The sequence below is a fragment of the Podarcis filfolensis genome, assembly GCF_964270895.1.
Source record: "Podarcis filfolensis genome assembly, chromosome: 8".
Lineage (NCBI taxonomy): Eukaryota > Metazoa > Chordata > Lepidosauria > Squamata > Lacertidae > Podarcis > Podarcis filfolensis.
In genome coordinates this window covers 72,853,822-72,879,533 of record NC_139611.1, presented here as the reverse complement: position 1 = coordinate 72,879,533, position 25,712 = coordinate 72,853,822, and the positions used below count along the sequence as shown (strand labels likewise).

The 25,712-nt window shown below is 44.9% G+C and overlaps 2 protein-coding genes across 2 annotated transcripts; both read left to right on the top strand.

The window, feature by feature from the left end:
- The first annotated feature begins 685 nt into the window (after window positions 1-685).
- LOC310768102 (uncharacterized protein) lies at window positions 686-13,379 on the top strand. The gene is made up of 5 exons (XM_083625812.1): window positions 686-812; window positions 3,106-3,187; window positions 4,521-5,842; window positions 10,121-10,212; window positions 11,218-13,379. Exons 3-5 carry the CDS (start codon window positions 4,728-4,730, stop codon window positions 12,273-12,275), a joined length of 2,265 nt encoding a protein of 754 aa, XP_083481938.1. The 5' UTR covers window positions 686-812; window positions 3,106-3,187; window positions 4,521-4,727; the 3' UTR covers window positions 12,276-13,379.
- Window positions 13,380-22,251: 8,872 nt separating this feature from the next.
- On the top strand, window positions 22,252-25,643 carry LOC310768868 (free fatty acid receptor 2-like). Its single transcript, XM_083627748.1, has 2 exons — window positions 22,252-22,398; window positions 23,751-25,643. The coding sequence occupies exon 2, from the start codon at window positions 23,759-23,761 to the stop codon at window positions 24,797-24,799; it is 1,041 nt and encodes a 346-aa protein (XP_083483874.1). The 5' UTR covers window positions 22,252-22,398; window positions 23,751-23,758; the 3' UTR covers window positions 24,800-25,643.
- The last annotated feature ends 69 nt before the right edge of the window (window positions 25,644-25,712 follow it).

Genomic DNA, 25,712 nt, shown 5'->3' with positions numbered 1-25,712 from the left:
GTACTGGTTAAAACAAATTAAAAATCAAGACAAAACAAATTATAATAGGGTGGGTCCTGAACTAGACAACTCAAGCATCTGGCATGGGCATAGAGAGATGGATTGAGTTAGATCTTTGGTCCACGTAGCTCAGTACTGTCTACCTAGACTGGCAGAGATTCTCCAGGGTTTTGGGTAGGATTCTTTCCCTAACCCTATCTGGAGATGCCAGAGATTGAACAAAGCAAATCAGGTGCTCTACCACTGTCTTCTGCATCCAATGAAAATGACATAATGAAGGTGTTGGGTGCACCTCTTTGGAGAGGGAATTCCACAGCTTAGGGGCTGCTACAAAGAATCTTCTCTCTCTGGTTGCCACCACCACCCTAAATTTCTAAGGGCAACGTAACTAGCCAAAACTTCTGACAATCTTAATATCCAGGAGGGTCTGTATGAAAGACCTATTAAGTTCAGAAGGAGATGGAGCCCGGTGGCACTTTTAAAAAAATGCAGAACTTTTCCACTGTAGTCAAAATAGAGTTCCTCCCACTCTGCCAAGTGATTTCTACCTAAATTGGTTCCATTGTAAAGACAATCTAGTTCCTTTTTCTACTGGTTAACTCAGTTGCCCAATACATCTGCTTCCACCACGCCCGCTCCCAAACACCACATAAAACTGTACCAGGCAGCTTTTAGGCTTCCAGATGGGGGTTACATGCATGTCCATCCACTTGCTTACACAGGTGGGAGCACAGACCAGCCACTGGAGAAGTCACTGCAGAAGCCTGAGGTTCTTTCTCAACAAAGTGGTATTTTTCTCAACAAGAACACAAGTAAGATTTGAAACTGTTACTGGGATTTATATTGCTTTTTTTAAAAAAGACATATAGTAAAAGAAAGAAAGACAGAGAGAGATAGTTTGGTTCATTAATAGAACAGGAATTAATTGATATTCCTCATGGATGAGAAGTATTTGCTCAGATGTCATAGGGAAGATTTTTTTCCCCTGAACAGGTTCCAAGATAGAGCTACAAGGGCATTTTGCAAAGCATTGACATTTGAAATTTGACTGTAGAAGTAGACCTGCATGCAAATAAGAAAACCTGTGTCCCTACTGAGTTATGCCCTGCATTATCTCTTTATAATTTAGGCTATGTTTGGTTAAGATTTACGAATTTTGGGTGGGAGTTTTAGTAGGAAGAGAGACCCAACGAGGCAAATAGATGGAATGCAGCTGCTTTATAGTTATTTAGTGATTTGTTATGAGCTGGTGTGCTATTATTTTTAAAGATTGTGTTATTTTATGGATTTTTAAAAATCTTATTTTGTTATGAATTGCTTTATTTGCATTTTTATGATTATATTATGCAGCTGTTTTAATACATATGCTGTAACCAATTCTGGATTCAAAATAAGGGTGGTATAATTTCAATGGCAAAAGTCCCTGAACCCAAAACATTTAAGAAGGACTGAAAGAGCATGCATTTGAATTTGGAATCCTCCATTTCGAAGGCAGTGATTTATTTCAATTTAGCTGCAGCAAAATGTAGAACTGTCAGAGAGGTGGTGCTGAATTATAGAGCTAAATCATTGAAAAGAGACACTGCAGGGCCCAGATGCCTGGCCGCAATGCCACCCACCCGAAAAGGTGAGCGGTCTTTCTCAAGGCACTGATTGGTCTCCAGTGTGGTCACCCTCAGGGACTAGGGTCTCAGTAATCAGGATTCTAAGTGCAGTTTAGTCTCAACTAGCCAAGACCAACCACACAGAATCAGGCTAGGTCCCAAAAATGATCTGGAAGTAAAGTCAAGACACAGTCCAAGGTTAATGTCACATGGGATTCACCAAAAGAGGTGAGTTGACAAGGAGCCAGAGAAATGTGTTGTTTCCATCCACCACACAATGATCACAGCTGCTGGCAGTGAAGGAATATCAAGGATAGGTTATTCCTTAGTAGTGTCACAAGTAGACTGACAACTCTGAGCCCATTGGTGCATATTGGTGCATATTCTCTGAAGGTTCCAGTTCTTCATCAGGTGTCAGCCTAGAGGGCCCCTCAAGGAGATCCTTGATATTCGATTCAGGGGGCTCTGCCTGCTCCTCAAGGTCCTTGTCTTTTGATTCATCCTCTCAGGTTTCTGTGTTTGGCACCACCTCAGTGCTGGGAATGGAACCCTCCAAACACAATTATTTTGGAGAAGGATTAAAAACTGTGTTTGATTTCCACATGGGTTTGTGCCTTTCCCTATGCAAGTCAATGGAGAGCTATCCATTGTATTTCCAACCCCCCCCCCAAAAAAAAAAATCTATGGGAAAAGCTTGATCCCACCCACCACCAATGACCTCGGGGAAATAGGGACACTGCTGGTGGGGGGGGGAGCATTTATTTCACTCCAATCTTTCTTGGGAATACATTCCCCACACAAACACCACCCCCCAGCCCTTCATAATTCCTATTTTAATTACTCCAGCATGGTAAAGGCTTGAACCACTCTGGAGGACTGCCGTGCCTACAAATTCTACTCACTTCTTTGAAAAGAAATGTTATAGCTGTTTTTAGATCTCCCATTGCAGTTGTATCTCGGAAGTCAAACAGAATCTGTTTCAGAATTCCACTTGACTTCTGAAACATTCGACTTCCAAAGCGCGGCTGGTGGAGTGAACCCTTACGTCTTTTAACCTGGGTTCATGTGCTTTGCTCATCCTTGGGGTAATCCAGAGACGTCATTATGATGATGGAAACTCCTCTTGGACATGTTGTACTCCTCAGGGCCTCATATTATATTGATTTCAGAACTGCAAACTCCTAAAGACTCAAAATACGCTGCAATTAATACAGTAAAAACTGTATTATGGCCATTACCCATATACAGCAGTTAGCACTGATGAGCAAATTGCACCACCAAAAAAAGAAACATTAATCAAGCTAAAACAAACCACAGAGCTCAAAACAAACTCTCTGGCCACCATCTAGCCGGAAATTGCTTGCTAGTGAGGGTTTTTTTCTTTATCAACTTTAAGGAGTAGGTTGATTCTCCATATCCTCCAAAATACCACAGACTTTCTTCCCCTGGACAGATGCTTCAGTGAATGTAAAAATCTTGTCTCTTTGGTTTTGCAATACAGGCTTCACACTGTTCACTGGATTATCTCTGGAAAGTGCGTCATCTCGGCGAACAGACAGGGGTTCCTGAGTGGAAACGCAGGTGTAAGTGTTTCCTTCCTTTATTTAACGCAGTCAGAATTGGGTATACTTCTTTTTAAATTATTCACAAAATACAGTGGTACCTTGGGTTACAGATGCTTCAGGTTAGAGACCCTTCAGGTTACAAACTCCACTAACCCAGAAATCGTACCTCGGGTTAAGAACGTTTCCTCAGGATGAGAACAGTAATCACGGGCCAGCGGCGCAGCAGCAGCGGGAGGCCCCATTAGCTAAAGTGGTACCTCAGGTTAAGAACAGTTTCAGGTTAAGAACGGACCTCCAGAACGAATTAAGTTCTTAACCCGAGGTACCCTGGAGGGATGTCATTGGACTACAAATCCCATCATCTCTTGGCTACTGTGAGAGTATAATGCTGGCCCACTGGCTTGATTTAGCAGCCTCATCTTATCTTGTTCAGATCATTGGCCATGTTGGCTGGGATTGATGGGTATATAGCAGTCCAGCAGGCTCTGCAGAGCATCATATTGGGTACTCTTGCAGTAAACTGCTGGTGGTGTCTTCACTCCTTCTCTGAAGGTTCCAGTTCTTCATCAAGTGTCAGCCTAGAGGGTTTCGCAAGAGGATCCTTGATATTGGATTCAGGGGTCTCTGCCTGCTCCTCTAGGTCTTTGTCTTCTGATTCATCCTCTCAGGTTTCCATGTTTGGCACTACCTCAGGGCTAAGAATGGCACCCTCCAAACACAATTATTTTGGAGAAGGATTTAAAACTTCCTGGAGCCAACTCGAAGGCGCAGAAGCCCCGTCAGATGTTCAGCTTCCGAAAGAACATTCAAAAACCGGAACACTCACTTCCGATTTTTGATTGTTTGGGAGCCGGAACATTCGAATCCCAAGGAGTTCGGGAGCTGAGGGACAACTGTATAGTGAATGGGGAGGAGGCAGGACTAAAAGATACCATGGTGCTCCAAAACAGATCAGATGGCTTCCTAGAACTCTGGATACAAGTCGAATTTTACAGTTGGTACCAATCCAAGATAGAGATATATTGCCATCTCCATGTCTCTGGAAGGACAGGGTGCAGAAAGAGGTCACATCTATCTCATACATTTAAAGCACTCTAATTCTCCTAACTAGAGAAGAGATGCGAGAGAGAGAGAGAGAAACGAAAAGTTTCACAATGATTATTGTTATTTACTTTATGTTTATTTGAGGTGTTCATACACTGCTCAGTCATTAACATTTCTAAATGGTGTACATAATGGTGTTTTGAGGTGCATATGTTTTAATTTTACTAATCCTAATTTTACTAAGGATAAATTTCAAATGGTAAATAGTGATGTTTTCATGCAAGTTCATCTACATTTTGTTCTCCAGTTTATATTTTGCTCTTTCTCTCTGTGCTGCTGCGTCTAAGGACTGATGCTACAGAAATTATTCTGACTCAGAACATGCTGGAAGAAGTGACCTCAGCCTCTGAGTGACACCGGGAGAGGCTGCAAGCATATTCTGCCCCCTGGTGATTTCCTTGAGGGATAGGAATCAGGCTTCCTGATATTTTAATATCCTTCCTTTTACAGCAGAATGGCCACAAAGCCTCTTATCCTTGCCATCTACATCGTCACCTTCCTGACTGGCCTCCCTTCCAACCTGCTGGCTGGCTACACCTTCCTGAGGAAAGTGCGCCAGAAGGCAACCCCCATGGATGTCTTCTTGCTCAACTTGACCATCTCTGATCTTATCCTTCTGCTGATTTTGCCTTTCAAGATGGCAGAGGCCTCTTCAGATGTCCCCTGGCCTCTCCCTGCCTTCCTTTGCCCCCTCACCAACTTCTGTTTCTTCAGCAGCATTTACAGCAGCACCCTCTTCCTTACAGGGGTCAGCATAGAGCGCTACCTGTGCATCGCCTACCCCATCAAGTTCAAGTCGGAACGTAGACCGACCTATGTAATAGTGGCCAGTCTCTTCTTCTGGTTTCTGGCTTGTTTCCACTGCACCATCATCTACACTGTTCAATACCACCCCGAGTCCCAACCCATGTCTCACAACTCCACGTGTTATGAGTCATTCTCCAATGGCCAGCTTAAAATCCTCCTCCCTGTCCGACTGCAACTCTGCATTCTCCTCTTCTTCCTCCCTTTCATCATCACCCTTTTCTGCTACATTAGGATCATTTGCATCCTGACCTCCTTGCCCCACATCAAACCCCAGAGGAAGAAAAGGGCTGTGGGCCTGGCAGTGGCCACTCTGCTCAATTTTGCTGTTTGCTTTGGGCCCTTTAACATCTCTCACCTTGTGGGCTACATTCAGTTCTGGAGCCCTGAATGGAGGGTGTATGGCTTCCTCCTCAGCTCTTTCAACAGCACTTTGGACCCTGTCATCTTCTACTTCTCCTCCACTGCCATCCAACAAACCTTTGCTCACTGCTGGCAGGCAATGCACTGCAAGCTGCTGACTGTTGCATCCCAGTGGTCTTTGCCTTGCTGCAGGACTGCTGGAGAACCCGACAAAGAAGCAGGAGCAGGTGGTATATCGACATCTGGTGAACTGGCAGGGGCTGCCATCCCTACGGAAGCCTCCTTTGTCCAAACTGCAAGGGCCTGTGAGATCAGAGCCTTGAGCCCCCAGCAAGTACAAGTGCTTCGCGCAGGACTACGAGGCTACACAGAAGCCATCCTACATTGCCCAGAGCTGCAAGAGTATAAAGAACAGAACGGCGCAGATACAAATCTTCCAGATGGATCAGATCTTTCCTAAATGGGAACTTTAACCTGAAATCGTGAGTGTGAACCTTGACATTTGAAATCTGAGACCTTGGGAGGTTGCTGTGGTCCAGATCATCTTCACCAGCATCAAATATGTGATCGTGTAAGTGGTTAGCAGGACCAGCCCCACGCGCTTTGCTGCCTCCTTCCAAATCCATGTACAGAAGGCAGTTGGTCTGGCGTTTGGAGCTTACCTCAAGACTGGCAACAGACAGAGACTTCCACAACATCTGGGGGTGAAAGGGTAACTTAGAGCAGGCCATATATGGCACTCAGCTCTCTCCACCAACACTTTGGCACCACTCCCTACCACCCAGGATTTGTCATCTGAGGCAGCTGCCTCAAGACCAACCCTTGTCTGTGGTTTTTCATACTTCCAACTTCAAATGACCTCTTTCCGTGCCAGTTTGCTTGTCAAACTTATTTCCTCTCTTGAACATCAACTTCCTCCTGATCACACTTGGAAATGCTGATTTTAACTTACGTTTGCATAAGGAAATACACACACAAATTGGAAAGTTAATAGAGGTGTATTAAAATAAATACATTGAAGCAGAAATAGTTAACCACCACCACAACAACAACACTGGAGTGTATATGATAGAAGACAACATGGGTGAGGGGGAAAAGAAAAAAGGAAGGGGGGAACGCAGAAGAGCAGTCCAAGTATTTTGGGGTCCTCTGGCAAACAATCCAACACTCTTTGGAGTAGGCCGTTGGGGGTGGGGTTGGCAGCAGTGAACACATTACATTTTACAGACATTTGTCCACCATGACTGATTTCGGGGGGGGGGACATGATAAGTTTCCCCGAAATCCCAGGTTTCTTTAGACCACAGTTCCACATCCTTCTTACTAATGCATCTTTCCCTGTGACCTATGTCAGAACTCGGCTCTCAAAGAGATAAAGAGGATCTGCAACCTCTCTATCTCACCTATGCCTGGGTTTAGATGAAGGTCAAGATGAAGCTCTTGAAGCTGAAGGCTTGCAACACAGAAGATGTCTGATATGCATCCATCGTTTGGAAACACCACTCCAGTACAGGAACGATCGCATTTGCAGACTCTCTTATAGTGCAAACACTTGGGTTTTTATTAGATTTCCCATTTCCTCAGCCTTCTGAAAACTTTCTGGCTCTAATTGGCAACAGGTAGTTCCACATGTCGGGAAGGATCAACTAATTTAAGTGCTGCCCGCCATCCCTGCAACATGGTCCACCACAGACTCAAAAAAACTCCTTTTTCTCATACCTGTCTACAACTGCAGAAACAGTGACATTTATCCAAGTTGTGGTAGGTCACTGTCCATGGTTGTGATTGGTTTGATGGGTCTATGGGGTCTGCAGCCCAGGCCAAAATTGAAATGAGCCAATTGCATTGGTGGACTAATAAAATATATATGACTTGAAGGGACACAAGTACCACAGGTGATCATTACTTATTGAAGTAGGGATGTATTTGCTGATACTGGCAGGGCATTAGATCTTAGAGCACGGCTGAGCAGGAGCATAGCTGGAACCACATCAGGTATATCAGGAGCAATGTACTACGTCTAAGTGCCAATTTTTCATATAATGATGCACCACCTCCCATCTTATGCCTTTCTGAAGATAGTAACCAATCACAGTGCTTCCTAGTACCTAGGACATACAGGGTCAGAAAATACAGACACTGGCTTTGAAGAAAACCATTTGCAAGGACCACAAGTCAGGATTTCTCAGTTATGGTCCAAGAAAAAGGAATGGGAGGAACTTCACTCTGAGGAACAGGCTGCTCTGAGTCTGGTAGATCTGACCCAGGCAAAAGCTAACATGTTTTATCAAATCTACAGAAACTCAGAGTGTGTAATGTTTATAAACTATGGTCTAGGTATCAGATCATAAGATATCACTTGTGCTATGCTGTAAAAAAATAAAAAGTGTATGTGTATGTGTGTGTTTTCAACTATTCTGCAACACTAAAGGGATGTGGGAAGAAATGTACCTCAGGTTAAGTACTTAATTAGTTCTGGAGGTCCGTTCTTAAATTGAAACTGTTTTTAACCTGAGGTACCACTTTAGCTAATGGGGCCTCCCACTGCCGCAGCGCGATTTCTGTTCTCATCCTGAAGCAAAGTTCTTAACCCGAGGTACTATTTCTGGGTTAACGGAGTCTGTAACCTGAAGCGTATGTAACCTGAAGCATCTGTAACCTGAGGTACCACTGTATTTGAAAATAAGCAAATAGGAGAAAACATTTCAGTGAAATTGTCATAGGTGGAGCTCACCTTACTTTTGAACCAGACAAAGGGACTGAGAGTCTTTTATTTCAATTTACAAAAACAGTATCTCCAAGGGTCTGAATTCTGTATCCTTCCCAAGTGCCAACGCTTCCTGAAAACCCCATAGCATCATCATATATATATTACCCTTAATGAAATCACTGCTGAAAGTTTTTGTAAAAGGTAAAAGGAATAAGGTAAAGGTAAAGGGACCCCTGACCATTAGGTCCAGTCGTGGCCGACTCTGAGGTTGTGGCGCTCATCTCGCTTTATTGGCCGAGGGAGCCGGCGTACAGCTTCCAGGTCATGTGGCCAGCATGACTAAGCCGCTTCTGGCGAACCAGAGCTGCGCACGGAAACGTTGTTGTTGACAAAGAACAGTTGAACATATAAAGAGCCCCATTACTTTCAGTAGCTTAGGGCCTCATCAAACCTAAATCCAGCCCTGGTAGCAATTCATGACACTCATAAAGAAATTATTTTATCAGCTTCATATTTTCCAAGATGTCTTTGGCCAATTGAAATTGTGAGTTAATGTCTTTTTCCTCCCCCTGCTCCTCTCTAGATAGGGGAACCTAATTCTCTGATTTAATATGGCACTTTGCCTGCTCATTCACCTGCTTTAACATGAAATCACCCACTAGCTTCCCTCATACCACCCATTTCATCCTACCAGTAGCACGTGCTGTTTCAGTCAATGCCATCTCCATAGCCAAGCTAATGGCATATTCTTCCCATTTAGCCTCTTTTACTATATACCTGTAGTCAATAGACCAGTCCAAATTGCAGGCAGAAAGAGATGGAGATATGCATTTATTGACAGCGGGTGGCGCTGTGGTCTAAACCACTGAGCCTTGGGCTTGCCAATCAAAAGGTTGGCGGTTCAAATCCCCACGATGGGGTGAGCTCCCGCTGCTTGGTCCCAGCTCCTGCCAACCTAGCAGTTTGAAAGCACCCCAAAAAGTGCAAGTAGATAAATAGGTACCGCTCCGGTGGGAAGGTAAATGGCGTTTCCGTGCACTGCTCTGGTGTTGGTGTTTCGTTGCGCCAGAAGCGGCTTAGTCATGCTGGCCACATGACCCGGAAATCTGTCTGCGGACAAACGCCGGCTCCCTCGACCTGTAAAGCAAGATGAGCACCTCAACCCCAGAGTCATCTGTGGCTGGACTTAACTGTCAGGGGTCCTGTCCCTTTATCTTATCCCTTGGGGGGAAGAAGTTGGTCATTTTATTTTGTCTCCTTTCTCTTACATGTGCAGCATTCTCAGATACAGGTAGTGCCCCCTGTTTCTTGTATCCTTGCCTCATAAGAACCATTATTCCAGGTTATGCACCCACAAGGCTGGCGAGGCAAATGAGCAGACGTGCAAATAAAATGTCCTCCCAGGTCTTCTCTGAGCGTTTGGCTTGCAGCATCCTCTGCTCCATCCTTCAAGGTCCTCTTACTTCAGGGTGGGGTGGAGTGAACCTTTACCTGTTTTAACCAGGGTTCATGTGCTTTGCTCATCCTTGGGGTAATCCAGAGCAGTCAATATGATGATGGAAAATCCTCTTGGATATATTGTACTCCTCAGGGCCTCATATTATATTGATTTCAGAACTGCAAACTCCTAAAGACTCAAAATACGCTGCAATTAATACAGTAAAAACTTTGGAGTCTGCAAAAAAGAATATGAGTCAAATATGCCCATTACCCAGATACAGCAGTTAGCACTGATGAGCAAATCGCACCACCAAAAAAAAAGAAACATTAATCAAGCTAAAACAAACCACAGAACTCAGAACAAACTCTCTGGCCACCATCTAGCCGGAAACTGCCTGCTAGTGAGGTTTTTTTCTTTATCAACTTTAAGGAGTAGGTTGATTCTCCAAATCCTCCATAATACCACAGACTTTCTTCCCCTGGACAGATGCTTCAGTGAATGTAAAAATCTTGTCTCTTTGGTTTTGCAAGGCAGGCTTCAGACTGTTCGCTGGATTATCTCTGGAAAGTGCCTCATCTTTTCCTTGGCGATCATACAGAGGGGTTCCTGAGTGACAACACAGGTAAGTGTTTCCTTCCTTGCTTTAATGCAACCAGAATTGGGTATACCTCTTTTAAAATTATTCACAAATGCATACTATGGATGGATGCCATTGGACTACAAATCCCATCGTCTCTTGGCCACTGTGAGAATATAATGCTGGCCCACTGGCTTGATTCAGCAGCCTCATCTTATCTTGTTCAGATCATTGGCCATGTTGGCTGGGATTGATGGGTATATAGCAGTCCAGCAGGCTCTGTAGAGCACCACGTTGGGTACTCTTGCAGTAAACTAAGGAGTCACAATCAAGTTCTTTAATGGGAATTAACTTATACTTCTGAAAATTTGAAAGTTTTTAAAAAAGAGAAACTGCCCAGAACTTGTTGGGCAGGATTTGTACCTTTTCTGAACAATGCTGTCAAATGAAGGAAGAACCTGAGAAGACACATGCTGGGATAGACCAAAGATTTGTCTTATTTAACATCTTATTTCTCACAGAGGACAAGCAGAGAATAGTTCCATGATGCCACTATACCTAGCAACTAGTATTCAAAATACGTATGGTGCCATGGATATTGGAGGTCCTAGATACTGCTCATGATTAGCAGACCTCTATTTCCATCTCCTCCATTTGTTTTTCCAAGCGCTAGCTTCCATTCGTATCATGCAAGGTAGTTCTCAGATTACATTTGGCACATATCTGAAATTCGGCATTATTAGGAACTCAAGTTCAAATACATCAGACATTTATAAGATTCAGGTTTGATGTTCGATTGTGAAAGTTAATCAAAGACAACTTAAATCCTTCAGCTTACTTCTTAATTTGAAGACAACAATTTTGTGTGCCAACTTCCATTCCTAAATCAAACTTGATGGGCAGGATATAAAGCACTACATGATTAAGGTGGTTGTGGGCAGACCAAGACTGGTGGCCCAATACCCCATTCACCTTAATTGACCAGCCTCCTCTGCTCACACTGGTATACAGTTCCTGGTAGGGACTTACCATCTCTCCCTTTTGTTACAGACTCCGAGAAGATGGCACATAAGGGTGTGGTCCTTGCTTTCTACATCTTCACCTTTCTGACTGGTCTCCCTTCCAACCTCCTGGCCTGCTACACGTTCTTCAGAAAAGTGTCCCAGAAGCCTGTCCCCATGGACATCCTCTTGCTCAACTTGACCGTGTCTGATATCACCCTTTTGCTTTTCCTTCCCTTCAAGATGGTGGAAGCCACCTGGGACATGACTTGGCATCTCCCTGTCTTCCTATGCCCCCTCACCAACTTCTGTTTCTACAGCAGCATCTACATCAGCACCCTTTTTCTGATGGGGGTCAGCGTGGAGCGCTACCTGTGTGTCCTCTACCCTGTCAAGTACAAGTTGAATCGCAGGCCAATTTACGCAATAGCAGCCAGCCTCTTCTTCTGGTTGTTGGCCTATTCCCACTGCAGTATTGTCTACATTGTCCAAAACCGCAACACCACCATGCTGCCTTCTGACAAAAACTTCTCATGCTATGAGAAGTTCTCCTCCAGCCAGCTCCAAATCCTCCTTCCTGTCCGGCTGGAAATCAGCCTTCTCCTCTTCTGGCTACCTTTCGCCATCACCTTGTTTTGCTATATCAATGTTATCCGCATCCTGGCCTCCCTGCCCAACATCCCATCCCATAAAAAGAAACGAGCCATGGGCCTGGCTCTGGTGACTCTGCTCAATTTCACCATCTGCTTCGCTCCCTACAATACATCCCATATTTTTGGCTTCATTCAGAAGCAAAGCCCTTCCTGGAGAGTGGATGCTTTCCTCCTCAGTGCCCTCAACACCACTTTGGACCCGGTTCTCTTTTTATTCTCCTCTACTGCCATACGGCGGACTTTTTCTAGTTGCTGGGTTGGTATGTCCAAGAGTCTCTGGACCATGGTGTCAGCCTGCTGCTCTCCTTGCTGTAAAGTTCCTGGAGATGATGGTGGTGGTGAAGAAGATGCAGGAGCAGGTCAAACTGTTCCAAATCTCCCAAGTGGATTGGCACAAGCCAGGGATTCCACTCTTTGTACTAGCCGGCAGAGGTCAGGGATATCTGAGCACTGAGCACATACTGAAAGATGTTCCCTGCACATAACAAGACATGTGACTCTAAAACATGCCAACTGAAATGAACCTTTACACACCTTCAAAAGTTTTGAATAACCCCAAGCAGATTTTGACTTTGAAACCATGAATTCAAACATTTCCAGCTTGCATTTTGAAAGAGAAATTATTGACCCAACATTCTCGAACTCCTTGGATCTTCCAGTTTGTTTGTCCATTTGCTTCTGAAGGTATCAACTATGAGATCACATCAGCCAGATGCTTCCAGACATTCTGCCTTCAAAGAAACCTTTCTACTTATTTCAGAGGGATTACCTAGAATACATGGCACATTCATATGGATCACCAGCTATGTCAATTGAGTTATCTAATGTCCCTGTATGCACCCGATAACAGTCCAAAACATTCAGGGTTGCCAATTTGTTTTCATCCCCTTCTCCCCAGCCTTACCTTTATTGGCATTAGTGTCAAGTCCTCTCTCTGAAATCGTAAACAGGCTGATTTCTCCAAATCAAATTCCTACCTTTAAAAGTACAAGAGCAGTTCAGGTCATTTTTGGTCAGTTGGCTGAGGACAACTGATTCGTCTCGGCACACACAAGAGACAGACAGCTCTGCCCCCCAGCTATTCTGTGCTAAGGACGGGGTTATCACTTCAACTCCACTCTTCAAATGATCAATCTGATGGTCATGAAGGGAACAATTTGTTTCCCCACTAAGGTGCTACACTCTAGCTCTGTGTCTACTTTATTTATTTTTCTCTTATCTGCTGGCACCATCCAAATCAGTAGTGTCTTGTGGTGGGCAGAAAAAAATGCTTGAGAGCTGAATCAGACCCTCCCCCTCCAAAAAGCAAACAAACCTGGGGAAGAGGTTAGCCTGCATTAAGAGTGCCTATTCTATGGGACCAAGGTGTATTTGGGGGCCCTAATATCTACTGGGAGGAGCTGGGGACCCTCAATGTTGAGTGGGTGGAGGAGGCAGTGCAAGGAGCCAAATGTGGTGCAGCTTCAGTGGCCAGCTCCTCCTGAGTGTGATAAAGGAGGAGCTGCTGGCCATTGAAGGCACACCATGCTGGACTCTGCACTTTGTCTCCTCTCCATGATGTGGCTTTGTGCATGCAATGGACACTGGATGTGTGTACCACATGCAATGCACACTGAGTGTGCAATGCACACTGGGCCCTCTCAATCTTGGGCACATGTGGCCTGCATTAATTAAATCCATACGTTGAATACTATTTATTGTATTGAACTTAGTGTTTTTTATGGCTTGGTTGTTTCCTTGTATGTTAAAGTCTGATGTGTCTGCATTTGGGAGTGTTTGGCTTTTTTACCTAGCATGTTAGAAATCTTAAATAAAATAAATTGCATATGAAATGTTTTCTGCAATTTAATATTGTCCCCATACCTGGAAGGAAGATGGAAGACCATGTTAAAGGCCACAACTTTACTAATGAGAACTCTGAGAAGACAAAACAAAATAAAACAAATCCTTCCAGTAGCACCTTAGAGACCAACTAAGTTTGTTATTGGTATGAGCTTTCGTGTGCATGCACAGTTCTTCAGATTCGTATCTAAGGTGCTACTGGAAGGATTTTTGTTTGTTTGTTTTGACTATGGCAGAGCAACATGGCTACCTACCTGTAATCTGAGAAGACATGCAGCCACCAACTCAATGGCTACTAGCCAGAATGCATATGTTCTACAACCAATGTTGGAGGCAGCATGTTTCAAAGGCCAGTTGCTGAGAATCAGAAGTGAGGAGAATGCTCTGGTACTCAGATCCTACTTTGGGAGTTCCCAGAGACATCTGGTTGTCCACTGTGAGAACCAGATGCTGGACTAGATGGGCTGTTGATCTGATCCAGCAGCCTCTTCTAATCTTCTTAATACAGAACCCCAGCATTTGTGGGCCTAAACGTAATGAAGAGGTAGAAGGGAGAATCCCTTCTCTTCCTCAGGTAGGTGACATGGCCCTGACTTGTGAAGCAGCATACTAATAGGGATGGACATTCTGTCAATTTTGGATTCTCCTTTTCCCAGTCCTAAATTCAGATTTCCGTATCAGTTTATAATTTATTTATTTTCCGTATCAGTTTGTGATTTTAAAACCTCACTTAAATTTTAAAACCTCACTTATTTTAAAACCTCACTTAAAAACTCACCAGCAAATCTATCCTAATATGTACACCTTTGCCTGCACTTTCCTGTAATATAATGCAAGTTTGTGTGTTATTTTCACTAACATTTTTATGAACACGTCACTGTAGTATATGCATTTTTTGTAAATGCTACTTGGCTGGAAAACTACACTGCAAAATTCAGCAAAGTGCCAATTTTGCAGGATTTCAAAGAATTCTGCTTTGTGTATTGTGCCAGGAAGTGCAAATCATTGAGTAAGTTCACATTTAAACACCAACTGAACCAAATCCCTCCCACCCCCACTCCTCCATACTATACAATGGCAGATGGGTAGGCTCACAAAATAAGCCAAGGGTGGGGGCAGTGCCACCATTAAATAGGGCAGCACAGAATGCTCTGCAATTAGCTGCAAAGCAGTTGGGAGGAGTCTCCCTCCCTCCATGTTCACAGACAAATCTCAGAGGGATGCACTGAATGCATCTTCCATGTAGGAACAGAGCAGGCTCGCCCCTGTTGCACTTCCAGCTTAATGTTTGTTTTGCAGTCCTTGTGCTTGCTCCAGAAAGAGGGGATCAAATAATAGGGGCGGGAGAAAATTCAATTCAGGTCTGATTTAAAACTGACTCTATTAAATTCACACAACCATCCTTCAAAATTCACACTTCTCTGAATTTTGCACTGCAGTTCGCCAACCAAACCATGTTTACAAAAATGTCTTTATTAGGGGAAACTGCTTACAAAAATTTGTACATTCATCAAATGTACTGCATAGTCAAAGCTGCATAGAAAGTGTGATTTATCTGGGGATATTTTCACTAAAATGCTGGTGAATTTGGGGAAATTTTTAAGAAAATAAATGCATATTGTTGCAAAACATGAAGAACTGAATTTAAGGTTGGGAAAAATGAGAAACTGAGAGAACTTAAACTGATGTGTCCTTCTATTTCTATCAGGGAACAGGCATGAGTTTTGCAGATGTGAGCTCTTTCCTGGCAAACTGGAAATACCACTTCTTTCTTGTGGTCTGGTGGTTGGAGTTAAGGTCGGTAGCTGTTCTGCCAGCCCTGGCATTCAGCTCTTTTAACCGCAACTTGATGCATGAAGCAATATTAAAGTTTTTGCAGCTCGAGTTGCTGTTAAACCACAAGAATGGGCCAGGCTATATATTTGTTGCTGACATCCGTCTGTCTCAAGAGGCATTGGAGGGCACCTCTGGGGGGCAAAGGCAAACCTCTGGGATAGCAGCACCAAAGTGGCCTCCCCAAGCTGCAAACCTGGGCAGTGCATATGGAGGTCCCTGGCTGCCCAGACGACAAGACCCTCCTCTTGACCTCACTGATTTATCCAAATGAAAGCAAAGCAATATATTTGGCACTAACTTGGCTGAAGAAGTTGTCGGAAGGAGACACACAAGCCACCATCCAACCATCTTAAGGACTACACTCTGGATACGTGCAGGCTTTAGCCTTTTCTTCTCCTGAAGTTATCCTGCAAGGCAGCAGAAGTTTAGGGTTAGAGTTTTCCTTCTCCTGGATAGGCTACCTTCCCAGGTTGATGAGCCCCACCTGCCTCTCACTCCTCTCTGCACTAAGTAAGTTCCATTGGAAGGATGTCCAGTTGCCGAAGTATATCGCTAAGGCTACCCTAAAATACCCACCAAAATCAATAGCTGTCCCAGCCTACTGAGCTACAAGGCTAGTAGGGTTCTTCCAGCACAAGAGAGAGAGAGAGCACCAGCTGGAATGCCAAGTTACAACTCTGCCAGCTTATAATATTCGCTTGCTTAAGTCATGCAGGGGATTAGCAAACTATTTTGCACTATCTTGGCTGAGAGGTCCAGACAAGAGGCAAGAACAAATGACCCAGAACACTCTTGGATAAGAACTCACAAAATTCGCTAAGATTCACTAACAGAAATGTACAAAGCAGAATGCGGTCAAGCAAAACCGAGACAATGTTTTTGGTGCTAACTTCTAGGACTTGCTCTGCCTCAGGAGTGCGGAATCTTTTTCATCCCGAGGGCCACTTTGCCTTCTGGGGGCCACATGACAGTGGTGAGCAGGTCCAGAGGCAAAGGGGGATGGAAAAATGAATGTAATTCTTGCCTTTATACAGCCAGATAATTTCTTTTTCTTTTTTTGCATATCATTTTTATTAGTTTTACATTAATACTTCCCATTACAATATCTCCTCTTATCTTATATTATACATTTCGGCTTTTTAGGGCCCTGACTTCCTTCAAACCTTCCTTGTGAGTTTCTATCTTTCATTTCAAATTTCTGCATTTTCACTATCTATGTTTTTGATTTTACAGCCAGATAATTTCTACCCAGAATCACACTCTAAGATTCCTCCAGGCAGCAAGAGTGATTATCACAATTGAAGGAAGCAGTCCAGACAGGCAAAAACACTCAATGAGGATGTGAAACAAAGTTTCTGAGTGGTGTGTCCTTAGGAGAAGGGTCATGGTTGAGGAAGGGGGGTGTCCTGGGAAAGAATCTTAGGGACCAGGCAGGGAGATCTGGAGGGCTGCTTTCAGCTCCCAGGCTTGAGGTTCGTCAGCTGATCCAAGTAGGTCTAGTAGGTAGGCAGGCTAGATCACCCACACAGCAAAAGAGGAGGATCCCTAGGAAAATGCAATACAGAAATCTAAAGTCTGTCATAAAAGCACCAGGGAGTCCAGCTTCCTCTAAATACAGTCATACCTCGGGTTACAGCTGTGTCAGGTTGCGGTTTTTTGGGTTACGGACCGCCAAAACCCGGAAGTACCGGAACGGGTTACTTCTGGGTTTCGGTGGTCACACATGCGCAGAAGCACTAAATCGTGCTTTGCACGTGTTTGGAAGTGCCGAATCGCAACCCGCACGTGCGCAGGTGCGCAGACGCAGGTTGCAAATGCTGCGGGTTGCGAACGTGCATCCTGCACGGATCATGTTTGCAACCCGAGCATCCACTGTACAACTGAAACTGAAAGTAATTAAAGACAGACGTGCATACATATTTATAGGGCTTCCTCCAGAAAACAGAGAACAATACTCTTTTCCTTGTGCCTATTCTTATGGTTGTGCAACATCACTTGTTGTGCAACTATGGAATAAGTGTCACGGGAACTATGAGAAAAAGTCTCTGATACAAATAGTGACATGAAATAGTGACCTTCCTCTTTCAGCAGACCTTCCTCTGTCTGAATGTACGTATGTGGGAACTATTTTCAACTGCTTTTATATGGAATTAATTTTTAATGGTCATATTGTTTTTTTATATGGAATTGTTTTTCAGTATTGTATATACGACACTGTTTTTCATTCTTTTTAACTTTTTTTCTGGTTTCAACTTTTTTTTGTTTGTTGGATAACCGCAGCACAAGGTCTCTCACTTTCTGTCTGCATCATTCTTCAAAGGCTGCTTCTTATTTGGAGGCTGGATAGGCTTCACTGTATGACTCGGCTACAGATTCTTACTGTGTGTAAGAACCTGTGTAAGTACCTGTGTGTACCTGTGTTAGATTCAGGCAATAATAATAATAATAATAATAATAATAATAATAATAATAATAATAAAAAAAAATTATTATCTATACCCCGCCCATCTGGCTTGGGCCTCCCCAGCCACTCTGGGCGGCTTCCAAAAAAATATTAAAATATTGTAATACATCAAACATTAAAAGCTTCCCTAAACAGGTGTCTTCTAAAAGTCTGGTAGTTGTTCTCTTTGACATCTGGTGGGAGGGCGTTCCACAGGGAGGACGCCACTACTGAGAAGGCTCTCTGCCTGGTTCCCTGTAACTTGGCTTCTCGCAGTGAGGGAACCGCCAGAAGGCCCTCGGTGCTGGACCTCAGTGTCTGGGTAGAACGATGGGGGTGGAGACGCTCCTTCAGATATACTGGACCGAGGCCGTTTAGGGCTTTAAAGGTCAGCACCAACACTTTGAATTGTGCTCGGAAACGTACTGGGAGCCAATGTAGGTCTTTCAAGACCAGTGTTATATGGTCTCGGTGGCTGCTCCCAGTCACCAGTCTAGCTGCCGCATTCTGGATTAGTTGTAGTTTCCGGGTCACCTTCAAAGGTAGCCCCACGTAGAGCGCATTGCAGTAGTCCAGGCGGGAGATAACCAGAGCATGCACCACTCTGGCGAGACAGCCCGCAGGTAGATAGGGTCTCAGCCTACGTACCAGATGGAGCTGGTAAACAGCTGCCCTGGACACAGATTTGACCTGTGCCTCCATGGACAGCTGTGAGTCCAAAGTGACTCCCAGGCTGCGCACCTGGTCCTTCAGGGGCACAGTTACCCCATTCAGGACCAGGGAATCCTCCACACCTGCCCGCCTCCTGTCCCCCAAAAACAGTACTTCTGTCTTGTCAGGATTCAACCTCAATCTGTTAGCCGCCATCCATTCTCCAACCGCCTCCAGACACTCACACAGGACCTTCACCGCCTTCACTGGTTCTGATTTAAAAGAGAGGTAGAGCTGGGTATCATCCGCATACTGATGAACACCCAGCCCAAACCCCCTGATGATCTCTCCCAGCGGCTGCATGTAGATGTTGAAAAGCATGGGGGAGAGAACAGAACCCTGAGGCACCCCACAAGTGAGAGCCCAGGGGTCTGAACACTCATCCCCCACCACCACTTTCTGAACACGGCCCAGGAGGAAGGAGCGGAACTACTGTATGACAGTGCCCCCAGCTCCCAGCCCCTCAAGACGGTCCAGAAGGATGTCAAAACAAAATGACTACACATTGTCCCCTTAAATATAGCTCACCCAACAGGTAACTAAATCATGTGGCTGGGTCGGCTTGCAAAAACAGAAAATTGCTCAGTGGGTATCTAAAATGATACAGTGAGGGGGTTTCTGTAATGTCAATAGTTGCGGAGTTCCAAAGCTACATTAAAGGGCATCCAGGGCAGCTGTCTACCAGCTCCACCTGGTACGCAGGCTGAAACCCTACCTGCCCGTGGACTGTCTCGCCAGAGTGGTACATGCTCTAGTTATCTCCCGCTTGGACTACTGCAATGCGCTCTACATGGGGCTACCTTTTAAGATGACCAGGAAAACTGCAGTTAATCCAAATATGGCAGCTAGACTGGTGACTGGGAGTGGCCGCCAGGGCTACATGACACCGGTCCTGAGAGATCTGCATTGGCTCCCAGTATGTTTCCGAGCACAGTTCAAAGTGTAGGTGTTGACCTTTAAAGCCCTAAAAGGCCTCAGTCCTGTGTACCTGAAGGAGCGTCTCCACCCCCATTGTTCAGCCCGGACACTGAGATCCAGCACTGAGGGCCTTCTGGTGGTTACCTCATTGCGAGAAGTGAGCTTACAGGGAACCAGACAGAGGGCCTTCTTGGTAGTGGCCCCCACCCTGTGGAATGCCCTCCCTTCAGATGTAAAGGAAATAAGCAGCTCCATGCTAATGCCGAACAGCCAGCTTGCTGCACTTGCAGCAAGTGAACATTGCACAGATCTAAGTGATCAAATCAGCACGCCATCTGTTTGTTATTATCCTATGCATCATTTGTTATACAGTAGCATTGTGTAACCCACTGGTATGTATTGTTTAATGACTCTGTACATGCTGAGTAAGACAGCTGAAGCAGAGAGCAGCCACCATAATGGACAGTTAGCAGGCCTCGTCTTAGCCACACTGAGGTATCTCTTGTATGTAAGACCCTGAACCTTTAAGAGCAGTTAATGAGGATCCCTTCATAGCTTTAAAAGGAGTTTTGAATTTCCCCAGCACTGCAAGTTCCTTCTCTGTTTGTTTTCTCTGTGTTAGAAAGAGGTGTAAGTTTCAGCTTCCTGAGATGTCTGCCATGGAGCTTAGGTGATTTTCTGTCTCCAGCCAGCAGACAGATCGAGCTTCAGGAAGTGGTTTTGTGGTGGCACAACCTGAAAGACAGAACCTGGGGAGAAGGATGCTCTGTACATAGAATAATAGAATCGTAGAATTGTAGAATTGAAAGGGACCCAGAGGAACATCTACCATATTTTTTGCTCCATAAACAAAAAAAGTACAGTGGTACCTCGCAAGACGAATGCCTCGTAAGACGAAAAACTCGCAAGACGAAAGAGTTTTTCGTTTTTTGAGTTGCTTCGCAAGATGAATTTCCCTATGGGCTTGCTTCGCAAGACGAAAATGTCTTGCGAGTTTGTTTCCTTTTTCTTAAAACCGTTAATACCCAGGGAATCCGTGCTTCGCAAGATGAAAAATTTGCAAGACGAAAAAACTCGCAGAACAAATTAATTTTGTCTTGCGAGGTACCACTGTAAGGGGAAATGTGAGTGCGTCTTATGGAGCGAATGGTGCTGCGCAGAGAGGGAGAACAGCGCAGCGCCCCTTCAGCGATGTGCCTGTCCTGCAAAGCCGGAGGAGGAACATGGGGGCTCCTTCTGTTCCTCCTCCCGCTTCGCTAAAGGGGCATCTCCTGACTTCTGCCTTAGCTGTGTGCAGCCTCTTCGGGCAGAGGGAGCCTTCATCCCGCTGCCCAGGAGAGGCTGCGCACGGCTATCCCATGAGGTAAGACAGCAAGACGGATCACTGCACAGCAATCCCGCTTGCTGTTCTGGCTTATGGGGTTCAGAATATTTTTTTTCTTGTTTTCCTCCTCCCAAAACTAGGTGCACGTTATGGTCTGGTGCATCTTATGGAGTGAAAAATATGGTAGTCCAAGCTCTAGAACAGTAGAAAACAAGTTTGCTCCATCTTCCCTGTAACAGCACGTTACATATTTGAAGATGACTAGCAAATATCCACTCTGTCTATACACACACACACACACATTAGGGGAAAGTGCACAAAAATGAATATATTATAGAAAACAACATGCAAACATGCTGATGTATTTTCATGATTTTTTTTTCTAAACCACAAATTGCTGCGGAAATATGGAACACTCATTTTTCAATTTTAAACCAAGAGCACCAAAACTGAGCAGTCCTTCCACCTCCATCTCTTAAAAAATATATTTTTAATCGTTTCCAAAGGGGAAATTTTGTGAAAGGGGTACATACAACTTTTTCCCATCTGCAACTTCTCAGCCATTTCTGATTGGGGTAGTCACAGAAGTTAATTTGTTAGGATGCGTAGTGTAGCAAAAGCATGCCTCTGTGAAGGGGTGTTGGCTCTCATTACAGGACTGTTGACATGGCTTTGAAGGTGTGGAAGAAGAAGGATGCTACTTTTCTGATCTATCTGTGGTTAGGCAGAAAAAAGTCCTAGTAGCAGCAACTTAAAGCCACAAAGTGTGTCCTTTCCTAGCAATTTCCCTGTAATTTGCTCAGAACATCCTCCTTCATTTCCTTAATTGAACCTGGTTTCAAAACACACCTCTTGCCAAGGCAGTTCTTGCAAGCAGGGATGGGAGATGCAGAAGCTGGCTTTGAGAGTGAATAATAGAATTGTAGAGTTGGAAGTGATCCTGAGGATCATCTTGTCCAAAACATTGTGATGAAGGAATCAAATAGCATAGGTGGGGAAGAGAAAGAAACTAGATGCAAGGACTGGAAGGCTACATTTCATTATGGACGATTATGGGTCTTGTGGGATTTTCAGCTAGACTGCTCCAGAACACAGGAGCTCATCTAATTCTGCCATGTTGGGGAGTGGGGAGGGAAATGGAAAAACTTAGTTAAAAAGAAGATTGGAGAGGGTTTCATTAAAGGTTTGCACAATGGTTGACTTTCATAGTGACGTTGAAATCAGTTTCCTCCCCCTCTGCCGCAGGGTTTCCAGTTTATTTGTTGCTATTTATGATGGGTTCCTTTTTCTGCAAATGACCTCACTTCCTCCAGATTGTCTCATAAGGACTTGCACTTTTGTCTGTTGGACAGATGCTCCAACTTTCTCAAGGCACATGTGAATATGCCCACTGGCATCTTTTTGAAAGAAAGAATTCAATCTGGTCTTTGAGTCATCTCTGGAAGGTTGTGGTTCTAGTCCTCCGTGGAGACAGAGCAGAGTGATTGATCCCCTAGAACACAAGTAAGTTTAGAAGAAAAAAATTTTTTGAAACGCTTAATATAGTGAAATAGTTAGAATTATGATTATTGGTAGACATGAATCCAGAAGTTGAAGCAACTCCCATATTAGGAAAATTACAATGTTTGGGGGCTTTTAAGTTGGTTTTTAGATGTAAACGGGGAATGATCAAGGTGTAGGAAATTTTGTGCTGTATGGAGAAAACGCTAGAGAGGAACTGTTCTCCTTTCTCATAATACTAGAACTCATAAGTGCTGGAGCCTGAGAAGATTTAGGGCAGATAACAAAAAGTATTTCTTCATGCTGCACGTAGTCAAGCCAAGAAATTTCCTACCGCAAAATGTGGTGACAGCCACCAATTTGGGTAGCTTTAAAAGTGAACGAGACAAATGCACAGTAGATAAGGCTATGAATTTCTACAAGGATGTGGGGAAGCCTTGCCTGTTTAATGTGGTATCCTACTGCTTTAAATGTATGGTGTGACCGTGGCCTCAGGCAGGTGGAAAACCCAAACTGGGAAAACTCAAAGGCAGACCTTGCGCTGAGAAGGAATAATGGGGTTGGGGTTTATGAAGCACATCTGTTTAAGCTGGGAGACTAGCTGAGCCTCATTCATGAACCAGTATATTTTACCTTGTTGAGACATCTGCTCTCCATTCACAACACGCAGCTGGGCCACCTCCTTGGTGCAATGCAAATCATGGCCACTGAATTTATGAATGAATTAAGATCCAACCCAACATGAAGCGACAGCCAACACAACACAGCACTGCAATGCACAGTTAGAGTTGGGAACTGATACGCATTCTCTTTTTTTATTACAAATAAAAAAGGAAACTCTAGACTGTTCTTGTGCTTTGGCAACAGCTTGAGCTGCAAAATCTTCAACATTGCATCACACATCAAGCTGCTGTTGAAAGATTTCACTGAAGGGGCTGACAAAACAGCAGTTTACCTACCAACCCACAAAAAAAGAAGTGGTATTTCCAGCTTACTTTAAGACTCACAGAGCTCACGCCTGCTTAGCTCATGCCTGTTCCGTGATGGCAATGGAAGGATTTGTCCATTTCATCCCTCCGTTGTACTTGCCTGATGCTTTGCACTCCAACTCCCAACAGACCCAGCCCTTTGGCCAGTGGTAATGGATGATGGGGGTTGTGATCTGATGACATCCAGAGGGTACCACATTGACCACCCCGGATCTATCCACTGGGGAACCATTATAGTTCATACTATGCAGGAGACTGAGTGCGTTCCAAGAGAGAGGACAGTCATCTCTGAATGATACTTTAAGCATTAGAGACAGCTTTCCTCACTTAACGTTCTTATCTCATAATCTCACCCTTCTTTTGCAGAAGCTGAGATGACACCCATGAAGAAGGCTCTTGTCCTTGCAATCTATACCTTCTCCTTCCTGACAGGCTTGCCTTCCAATCTACTGGCTGGCTACGCATTCCTGAAGAAAGTGAGGCAGAAGCCAGTGCCCATCGACATCTTCTTGTGCAACTTGACCATCTCCGACCTTTTCCTGCTGTGCTTCCTGCCCTTTAAAATGGTGGAGGTTGCCAGTGACATGACTTGGCCTCTTCCTGGTTTCCTTTGCCCACTCACCAACTTCTTCTTCTACAGCAGCATCTACCTCAGCACCCTTTTCCTCATGGCGGTCAGTGTGGAACGCTATCTCTGTGTTGCCCATCCGGTCAAGCACAAGCTGAACCGCAAGCCAACCTCGGCAAGAGCAGCCAGCATCTTCTTCTGGTTCCTGGCCTGCTCCCACTGTGCCAGCATTGTCTATGCTGTCGAATACCACAACAGGACCCCGTCAGACCTTAACATCACCACGTGTTACTACAGCTTCTCCCCAGACCAGCTCCGCATCCTTCTCCCTTTCCGGCTGGAGCTCTGCCTCCTCCTCTTCTGCCTGCCTCTCGCCATCACCCTTTTCTGCTATGTCAACGTGATCTGCATCTTGAGCACCATGCCCAACATCCCTCCCCACAAAAAGAAACGGGCGGTGTGCCTGGCGGTGGCCACGTTGCTCAATTTCGCCATTGCTTTTGCACCATACAACATCTCCCACATTGTGGGCTTCATTAATAAGGAGAGTCCTTCCTGGAGAGTAGAGACTTTCTTCCTCACCTCCCTGAACACCACCTTGGACCCTATCATCTTCTTCTTCTCCTCCCACACCATCCGACGAACCTTCGGCAACTGCTGGTTTGGCATGTGTAGCAAGATCCAGGCTGTTGTGTCGCCCTGCTGTTTGTGTTGCTGCAAGACTCCTGAAGACAACAAAGCAGAAGCTGGACATGTAACTGCTTCAGATCTCCCCAGTGGACTGGCAGGGGCTCCCACCCCTACTCCTTTTACGACTCAGCAAAGATCTGGGTCATCAGATGACTGAGCAGTCTGGAGCAAGCACGCCACACAAGGAAGCAAACCTGGTGCTTAAGCTCACAGGAAGCAGAGAACATTCAAATCCAAACAGTATCCCCATCCATAATCTGCCAGTTGTTCTAGTTTCCCAACGCAAGTTTTCCATCTGAAGCCATGAACTTACCATTTCAACCTGCATTTTGAACTGGAAATTAACATCACCTTGAAAATGGGGAAACTTGGTGGCTTTTGGCTGGCAGGAATGTCTCAGTTGTCGTCGTTTGCAAACATCAAGGATGAGACGGCATCTTCCAGTGATTTCCAGGTGTTCTACCTCCAGAGTAGGGATGGAGGGAAATCCGTTTTAAATGGATTTATAGGTGGACTTGGTAGTTCTGACATGACTGAACTTTTCCTGTGTCAGACTGCCTCTTGCACTGAGAACTCACATGTCTGAGCTGCTTATGTGGTGTCAGTTTTCTTTTTTTAAAAAGCCTGGTTATATGCAAATGGTATGCAGGGGTACAGACATCAGTCTCTGCCAGTACTTGGGAGAACTCTCTCCACCCACTGGCCACATTTGCCCCCACCTTGGGTTTACGGTCTAATACCTGCTGGTGGAAGGGACGCAAGTGGTGCTGTGGGTTAAACCACAGAGCCTAGGACTTGCCGATCAGAAGGTCGGCGGTTTGAATCCCCGTGACGGGGTGAGCTCCTGTTGCTCGGTCCCTGCTCCTGCCAACCTAGCAGTTCGAAAGCACGTCAAAGTGCAAGTAGATAAACAGGTACAGCTCCAGCGGGAAGGTAAATGGCGTTTCCGTGCGCTGCTCTGGTTTGCCAGAAGCTGCTCTGGTTCGTCAGAAGTGGCTTAGTCATGCCTTGGCCAATAAAGCGAGATGAGCGCCACAACCCCAGAGTCAGCCACGACTGGACCTAATGGT